This window comes from Pinus tabuliformis, chromosome 7 (genome assembly GCF_031772625.1).
Source record: "Pinus tabuliformis cultivar Carrire ecotype Pingquan chromosome 7, CPIR1, whole genome shotgun sequence".
Classification (NCBI taxonomy): domain Eukaryota; kingdom Viridiplantae; phylum Streptophyta; class Pinopsida; order Pinales; family Pinaceae; genus Pinus; species Pinus tabuliformis.
The window spans coordinates 990,681,669-990,691,027 of NC_142293.1; the positions used below are offsets into that span (position 1 = coordinate 990,681,669).

Sequence of the window (9,359 nt, forward strand, 5' to 3'; positions counted from 1 at the left end):
TTCCAGAGATTTTTAGACAAAATCTAAACATGGTAGAGCAGACAATCATCCTTTTAGGTTTTTTTCCTAAGTCAATTTTGCAACAAATTTAGGGTTTTCCAATTTAAAATTTAGGTTTTCCTTTGGTGAATTTTGTTTCCTGGAACAAATTTAAGGTTTTTCATGTATTAAATTTAGGTTTTCTTTCAGTGAAATTTGTTTCAAGTTTAGTAGAGATTTATTGGAATTGTATCTTTTAATTTTATAAATGACAAAATTCAAATGCTTTAAATATTTTCAAACACTAAACCTATAAATTTTAAATATTGGCGCTAATTTGTTTTTACCGATTATAAACATTTCAATCAATCCATATAAGAAGGAAAAACCTATCATTGGAATTAGATTTATTATGGAACCTTCAGATGCAAATGCTAATAAAGTTCCAAGATCCAAGTGCAACAACTCTCCATAAACTCGTCCTAACACTATCACATTTTTATGGTTCAGTTTTCAACAATGTAAATTTTGAAACGGGAACTATAAACTCAAAACGGGAATATTGGCAAAAAAAACCCCAAAAAAACATGAAAACAGTGCTAAAAACGAAAAGTGTATACACTGGAACAATGGTTTTTTTTTAGGGCCAATTTTAAACATGTTTTAAAAAAGGATTTTTTTGTGCAAAAGCTATACATAAAACACCCTGAAAATGAAAAGTGTGAAAAATGTTGATACTGGAACGATGGCTTTTTTTTTTAGGGTCAATTTTCAACATTTTTAAAAAAATGCCAATAAAACCGAATTTTTATGTGCAAAAATTGTGCAAAAAACACCCTCAAAATGAAAAGTGTTGTTTCAAAAGTGTTGATGCTGAAACAACACTTTTTTTTTCTAAGATAAATTTTCAACATTTTGAAATAATGGTGTAAAAGATTTTATCATGACTTCGAAAAACATTAAAAATTCAAAAGAATAATGAAAACATAAAAATAAAAATAAAAATAAAAATTAAAACAATGAAAAAAAAACAAAACAAAAAAGTTATAAAAAAAAAGGCAAAATGTAAATAAAAATATATATTAAAAACAAAAAATCAAAAAAAAAAATCAAAAATCAAATATACAAAAAAGACAAAAAAAAGAAAAGCAAACATAAAATAAAAATAAAATAAAAAAATAACCAAAAAAAATCAATCATAAAAATGTTAGAAAAAAAAAACAAGATTAACCTATAAAAGATAACAATTAAAAAACTAATATATATATATATATATATATATATATATATATATATATAATTAAATAATAAGAAAAACATATTTAAAAAAAATTACATTTTTGTTTGTCGTAAACCATAAAAATATTTGGAAATATATATATATATATATATATATATATATATATATATATATATATATAGTAATTAAAAATGAAAAAATTTAAAAAGCATATGCAAAAACTTAAAAAAAATAAAAATAAATAAATATTAAAATTAAGATTAAAAACATTTAAAGAAAACCTAAAATAAAATATATATTGAAATTACAAAAAAAAAAAAAACATTTAAAATTTAAAAAAATATGCATATTTTGAAATTAAAAAAAAAATAAAAAATTAAAAAACATTTATTAAAATATATATATATATATATATATTAAAAAAAAAACATTTAAAATTTTATATTAAAAAATTTAAAATGTAAAATTTTATATTAAAAAATTTAAAATGTAAAATTTTGATTTTAATTTTTTTTAACATTGTTAAAAAAAAAGTTATTTAAAAAAAACAATAGAAACATTTAAATTTTTTTTAAAAATAAATGGTTTTTACTTAGGAAAATTATAAGCATTTTTTTTTAAATTTTTTTAATAAAATATTGATTTCATTTGTTTTTTTCAATATCAAATTTTATTTAAAAAAAAATATGGGTATGCGCCGCCCAAGGCCACGCCCCCATCGGCAGCCAAACGGTGGCTAGGCGATTCCGAGAGTCGCCTAGCCACCGCTCGGCAGCTCGTGGGGTGCGGCCTTGGGCGGCTCAGGCCAATTTTTTTTAAATAAAATTTGATATTCAAAAAAAATGAAATCAATATTTTATATAAAAAATAAAAAAATGCTTATAATGGTTTTAAATAAATAACCTTTATTTTTAAAATTTTTTTAAATGTTTTAATTTGAATATATATATATATATATATATATATATATATATATATATAGATATAGATATATATAATTTTAATTGTTTTTTTATTTGAGTATATTTTTGTTTTTGTTTTTTAAAATGTTTTTTATCTTAAATTTTAGTAGGTTTTTTTTTTTTTTAAATTGGTTATTTTTTATTTTTTTTTAATTTTTTAGTTTTTGTTAATGATTTTTAAAATTTTTTTATTTTTACTTTTTTAAATTTATAGTTTTTTGAGATATTGATTTTTTAATTTTTCCAAATTTTTTTTTATGGTTTACGAGATAATTTTCTTTATATTTTTACATTTTTTTTATATATATTTTTTGTCTTTTTTTTATATATATTTTTATATTTGTTTTTTATGTAATTTTTTTTTTATATTTTTAATTTTTTATATTTTTTTTCGGTCTTTTTTATTTTTTATATATTTTTTTTTGGTCTTTTTTATATATATTTTTATATTTGTTTTTTTTTTTTTAAATTGACATAAAAAATTTTAAAGGATAAAAATATGTAACATTTAAAAAATAAAATATCCACACTTAATACATAAAAAATTTAAAATGTAAAAAATTGTTAAATTTAGAAAATAATTATTTACATTTGATAGATTAGAAAATTTAAAGTGAAAAAATAGGTCTTTTAAAAAAAGGGCGTGATGCAGAATCACCACTTTTTTAAATCATCATGCAAATCACTAACATTCTAAAACGTAATGTAGATAAAAGAAATTTAAAACGTAATGTACATAAAAGAAATTTAAATTGCCAAGAACTATGCTCTAAATAAAATGTTTGTTCTGCATCGCCCCTTTTCAAAATCAGATTATTTTTTTTGCTATCTCTACAAAACTGGTAACAATATCAGTCCCCTTTCAAAATTTACATTGTTTTACATAATAAAAAAATTTAAACGCTTTTCAAAAAAGACAAAAAGAAACGTCAGGTTAACAGATTAAAAAAGACCCTATCGGCTTAAATATAAACATAATCTCATCATTCAAACGATGAAGTGTAAAACGCAGAAAAATAAGAATCGATAATACTTTGACTAAACTAGCAATTGCCCCAAAAGGTGCAAATAAAGGCCGATAGAAATGTTAAATTGAAGAATTGTATTTTGGTTCAAAATAATAAATATTATAATAATTCAATCATCCAAACTAAACCTAGTCAATAAATTAACCAAAATAAAATAAATCTTTAATCAAAACTATACAAATTAAATCTGGTCATTGGGACTATTGCAGTCACCTCTAGCAGAGGTCCCACCAATGGCAATAATAATAAGAAGAAAGCTGGCAATATGCGTAGGACTACATTTGATAAACATGGACAGAATTTTGAAGAAGAAAAGGAGCTGCAATTTAGGCCTCCACCGGTTGAGCCTTCAAGGCCGAAAAAACACAAATTTCCTAAGGGTAAGGCTCCAAACCCACCCGTTTTTTCACCAAAAACCCATCGTTTGTCTCCCCAGCTTGAGTCTTCAAATCCTCCAGAGTTTCTGAGAAAAACCCATCAATTTTCTCCTCCAATTGATCCTCCATTTCCGCCTCAGTTTTCAGGAAAAACCCATGATTTTTCTTCTCTGGTTGAGCCAACCCAAAGCTTTTCTCATGTGGGAATGAACAAATCTAAAGGGCCGCAGCCGCATCCAACGTCTTGGAAGTTCCTCATAATGAAGATATGACCAACTATGTTAGGACTAAAGATGGCACAAACCCAGATGGCCTATCCACGGACAAACTGAATGCAATGGCTGAAAATTTCATTCATAATTTCAAGCAGCAGCTCATGTTATAGAGAATTCAATCCCGCAACGAAAGGAGGGGCAAATAGCGCAGCCCCATGGAAGGCCTTGGGCTATATCATTGTACTCGGCAATTTTTAGGCCGATTGCTTTAAATCGTTATATTTTTCGATTATGCAATGGCAAGGATATGAATTTCCTGTAATTTTTGTTAATGTTTAATACAGAACACGAGGCCTTGTGCCAATGTTGTTAGCCTTGTTGCATCTGGCACCTCGCCAAAATGTTTGCCGGTGAAAATCAATTTTACATGTATTGGAGTCTTGGTATCCACAAAAAGTCATTTTCAGATGTTTCTGTTTCAGTGGCAGATTGCTGGATCCTTCCATAATCTGTCTATTCTGTCTGAATTTGAACATGATGATGATTCTTTGTTAACATTGTCGTATTCATTCATATGAAGCAGTCTCTGGCATAGGTGCCTAATTGAGCTGAACTTGTTTCATTTACATAGTCCAATCTTCTTCAATGCTGGAAACATTGACAGGCTTTGAAGAAAACTTTTTACAGTATTTTGATTTTAATGCCTCAATAAGCAAGCATTCTGTTTGTCCAAAAAATATGTTGTTGTCATTGAGAACTTCCGCGAGTAATAGGTCTATTGACGAACAAGCTTTGTGTTGTTATTGTGGAATATATATGAAGCGTCTGAATGCTAAAGAAAATGAATTTTTATTATTGAATATATATATATGAAGCATCTACTAGTAACCAAGCATGCTTTTAGTACTCAAATGCCTGTTGTAACTCTTGCTCGACAAGAATGGATTTTATTATTTTTATCTCTTTCATTGTCAACAGTCCTAGTCATAGTCCATATCCAAAATCAGGCTAGCTGCTGTTAGAAGCTGATAATGTGAATCCTCTGTCATCTTAATAGTCTGCTATTGTATTCTCTTCAAAGACTTAAACATACCAAGCTGATAATTTAAGTATATCTGCCAATGACACAAACAAACACATATATAATATATATAATACTGGCTGATAACCTTTAGTTCTAGTGCTATGTTTAGTCTGTTTCTTGTTATCCTCTCCGAGTAGGGCACGGTATTTTGAGATGTTTAATATTCTTATTGGAAGAAATGTAGAAAAATTACAAGGGATGGTTGTTGCAAATGATCAGTACATTGTATGTCTAGTAGATTCAGTTGGCTGATGTTTGGGTGAAGGTTCATAGGAGGTTACTATATTTTTTAAGGTCTGTTGGTCTGAATACATACAAGCAGAGAAGTTTGCAAAGTTATGCAAAGACATGTTTCTTTCAACTTTGTAATGGTCTTAGGATTGCAGATGTGTTTGCTTTGTTTGTTCTTTGAAATACATGGGTTAAAGATAAAAGAAGGTCTGGCATTAATGTCTTGCTCGAGACTCTTTTATGTCTATCAATTTTCTCTTTCAATTCAAAGAATTGCAACAGGTTTATTTTGCTCTAGCAGTTGAATGCCATTTCAAAGATAGATTACCACTGTATTTTATTCAGTTATGAAATAATTTCCAGTTGAGTCTTTCCTGCTAATTGTTTGCAAAGGATCAGTGTTCTGAACACGGATAGGTTACTGTTTTGATGTTGGAAATGGAAGGTGGTTGTAGGGAAATCAATTTATCATTAAGGAGAAAGTTCAAACAACTTTCATAGCCCAGAAGGTGGTCTCATCCAACTTCTCAACCTGAACGTGCTACAGAGGTGGCACTTCCACCAATTATATACATTATGTCTGCAACAAGCCTTCGTTGATGCAGAGTTCTGGAATCTGGACTGAGAGGAAAGGGTGGCAAGCAGACTCTGGTTATCAGTCTCATATTATTATAGTTCACTTGTCAGTCTACCTTGCTTTATGCAATACACACACACACCTGTGAGTTAATTTTTAGTGTAACTGCTTCTAGAGTCCTAGGCAGTTTGCCTACCACCTTATTGCAAACTTGTTTTTCTGTTATTAAAATTCTATCTTCGGAGGAATTTTCATAGCCCAAAAGTTGCACTTGGAAATTAGCATTCATTGCTGCACACTTATAACAAAAGTTTCACTTGGCAATTAGCGTTGGATTCATTGCTGCACACTTAAAACAAAAGTTGCACTTGGCAATTAGCATTGGGTTTCATTGCTGCACACTTATAACACGAGCTCATTCTAGCAATTTTATACGGGATACATTCCTACAAGCAGCAGAAACATATTCCCTATACACTCTAGTTTTATGCTGTATTATTTCTCAGTACTTCTTGGTCATATTAAATCTAAGCGGTATCAAAATTCTATGTTAGTAGATTGATCTCAAGCTGCAACGGATGACAAGGAGCATTAACAGATGCTTGGAAACTAACACAAAAACCAAATGAAACGCAGTGTTTATGGATACTGTTAACATTCTATAATTAACCTCTTCCACTTACCATATTAAAGAAGAAGCTTCGTTGAATGTAATGGTTTGTGAATATTGTCGTTGATATCTAGAAAAGAGAAAAAATTGTGTTTAACTGATATTATAATTAGTATTACAGAATGGGTTAGTTTTATATTTCTAAAAAAAACCCAAAACTCTCATTATCGTATTTTGTAGAAGATGAATTGGTAAGGGGAGATCTGGATTATTCCGAAGGATAAAGGATGATACAAAATGCTCAAAAAAACCTTATGGTTACTGGTCTGTCCTATTGAACACCATTAGTGGACTGTTGATGATGTGATAACAGATGTTAAATTTTTTTTAGATAAGTCATATGTTGGGTATTCACGAGGTGTAGAGTAGTTAATTTGTGTGGGGTTTAGTCCTGTCTGTCACTAGTTCAAATTTCATGGGGAGGGGTTGAGGGTGTGAGCCAACTGTGGGGATAAAAATTGTCTCATGTGGTGTTCGGGTCTGACTGAATATTGCACAATCCCGGTAGAATTTAAAAGGACTTGAAGCCGAGCCAGACCAGGACCAGAGACTTCACGGCTCAGCTAGGCTAGAACTGGACACCTCATGACTCAGCCAGACTAGTTGGAGGCCTCATGACTCAGCTCATGATTTTTGCATGAACTATTTTCAAATGAACATGAGTTAATAATCTAGATAATGAAGGCATGTGCAGATCTATAACCCTGGTCTATGTATCTCTTCCATATTTTTCATCCAACAGTGACCTTCAACTTACTTGACACTTTTTTTTGTCTTTAATTTTTTTTTTGTAAGCGAGCCCTCCAACTCTGCAATCAAAGTAGGTAGTGGGTACCTTCCAACTCATAAAATTTTATAGCATTTTCCAATCCAAATGTCAGGTGCAGGGTAACAAAATTCAAATGGAAACAACGCGATAACAAGAACTATAGCCTCAGACACTTCTGCAAGCCAGTTCAGAAACAGTTCTAGAATAAATAGTACTTAGAACAACGAAAACCAATGGATTCATTTTTTTTGTCAAGGATACACAAGCATCTCAGATTCATACATTTTCAATTCTCTCTTTGTACCCAATTTGACTCGCCAATTGCTCTAGCTCAGTCTTCACACTCATGTCTATAATATTGGACAGAGTTGGTCCATATCGGATGTTGAAGCCTGCAATCAGAGAGGGATCAATGACGGTTTTTAGTCTAACATTCTTGGCACCAGTTAAACTTTGGACCTTCTTGGCAATTTTAGCTAGATGTCGATTCTCAAGATTTACAACAGAAGTCACCACTGCCAACTGTGTGTCAGTCAGCTTATTGTAGGCCATCTCAAACTCTCTGATAATGTCATTAATGATGTCCATCCTTTTATTGTCAATGAGGAGGTAGAGGAAATTCAACGTGGTAGGCTGAACCTTGGCATCATCTGCAATGGCCTTGATAATGCTCTTCTTCCTCTCTTCCGTGATTATCGGATTAGCGAGGAAGCTATAAAGCTCTTTGTATTCTAGAAATCGAGAGAGCTTCTCAATATCATTATTGACAAGATCCAGTGAATTGGTAGATTGGGCTAGCTCTGCAAGCGCTTCAGCATATGATCCTGCAGTTGTGTCTGACATTACAATATGGCCTCTGTTGCCACTACCCACTAAAGGAACTTTAGAAGCCAGGGGATTGGCGATCCTAGACAACCCTTTCCTTATAAGGGAAGATTTAAAGAGTGGTCTGTGAGAAGTTGCTCCACTTCCCACCTTCTGAACAGCTCTCGCGAATGATGCATATTGAACATTTAGGGCCACCGGGGACTGCTTCAAAGCATCCATCTACCAAAACAGCAAACCAGTCATTTCCGTTTTTACAATTTCGAATTCTCAAATAATTCAACTTTCAGGGATTTATTAATAATATATCCAGTTATTGCCGCTTTGTGGGATTCCAAACCAATCAACTAAAATTTGTGAAATCTGCCAAGAATCCTGTCCAACCCAGCAAAGAAGCAACGATGCCCATATGGACTTCTAAAAAATACCAAAGACCCAATTGGATAAACCACTCCCAAGAAACCAAAAATCAGCTCCGTTGCCCTAAAATCCGGAATATAAAATGCCCCCAACCCCCAAAAAAACCCGTTAAAAACCTATTTCAGATTCAGAGATTATGAAGCTAGACATTAAAAGGCAAAAACTACATACCTTGGATATCGGATATCGATGCAGTGAGACGTCTCAGGAGTTCAAATTTGCTGTGGCAGGCTTCAGGTCGAGGAGGAGCACAAAGATGCGGAGAAAATATCAAGTTTAATATCGCAGGGGATCATTTCACCTACTCTGTCATATTGTGAGAATTAAAAGAAGGAACCCCATCGCTGCTAACTCTACACTGCCTTCTCAGTAATTTGTAACGTTTTATTCACGGATTACAGGGAGCTGTAACAAATTTGCGGATATTTCTGCCTGCGAAATAAAAGAAGGAACCCCATCGCTGTTAACTCTACACTGCCTTCTCAGTGATTTGTAACGTTTTATTCACGGATTACAGGGAGCTGTAACAAATTTGCGTTTTATTCACGGATTACAGGGAGCTGTAACAAATTTGCGGATATTTCTGCCTGCTTCATGTAGTGGGTGAAGATTCGGTTTGCCGGAAGTTCTCAATCACTGAGAATAAACAGAAATTGCCTCAACATTAACAATTTGCCTGCTGTATGCCCGCCAGATGTCGACGCCAGGTGTCATCCTCAGAGTGAAAGGGACGACGAAAGTCTCTTTCAAAGGGAAAGCCTATCGGCCTAAATATTTATAATAAAATAATTAATGTAAAACGTGGGCTAAATACAATGTGAATAAATATTAAACAATTTAATCTAAAAAGAGTTATGATAAATGTAATGAAATTACTCATTTTTTTCATGGTTGACTTAAAAAGTCATGGTCTGTAAATAACCGTTGTCACGCTGTTCTTTACCGTTTCTTTTTTAATTAAATTTACCGCACACAGAAACCT

The 9,359-nt window shown here is 31.4% G+C and overlaps 1 protein-coding gene across 1 annotated transcript; it reads right to left on the reverse strand.

Moving 5' to 3' along the window:
- Window positions 1-7,195: 7,195 nt before the first annotated feature.
- Window positions 7,196-8,703, reverse strand: LOC149250927 (ATP synthase subunit delta, chloroplastic-like). The gene is made up of 2 exons (XM_089459284.1): window positions 8,549-8,703; window positions 7,196-8,179 (listed from the first exon to the last, which is right to left on the reverse strand). The coding sequence occupies exon 2, from the start codon at window positions 8,177-8,179 to the stop codon at window positions 7,409-7,411; it is 771 nt and encodes a 256-aa protein (XP_089315410.1). The 5' UTR covers window positions 8,549-8,703; the 3' UTR covers window positions 7,196-7,408.
- Between the last annotated feature and the right edge of the window lie 656 nt (window positions 8,704-9,359).

Bases quoted from the DNA above. Each gene is read 5' to 3' on its own strand.
- LOC149250927 (XM_089459284.1), bottom strand. From the start codon at position 8,179: ATGGATGCTTTGAAGCAGTCCCCGGTGGCCCTAAATGTTCAATATGCA.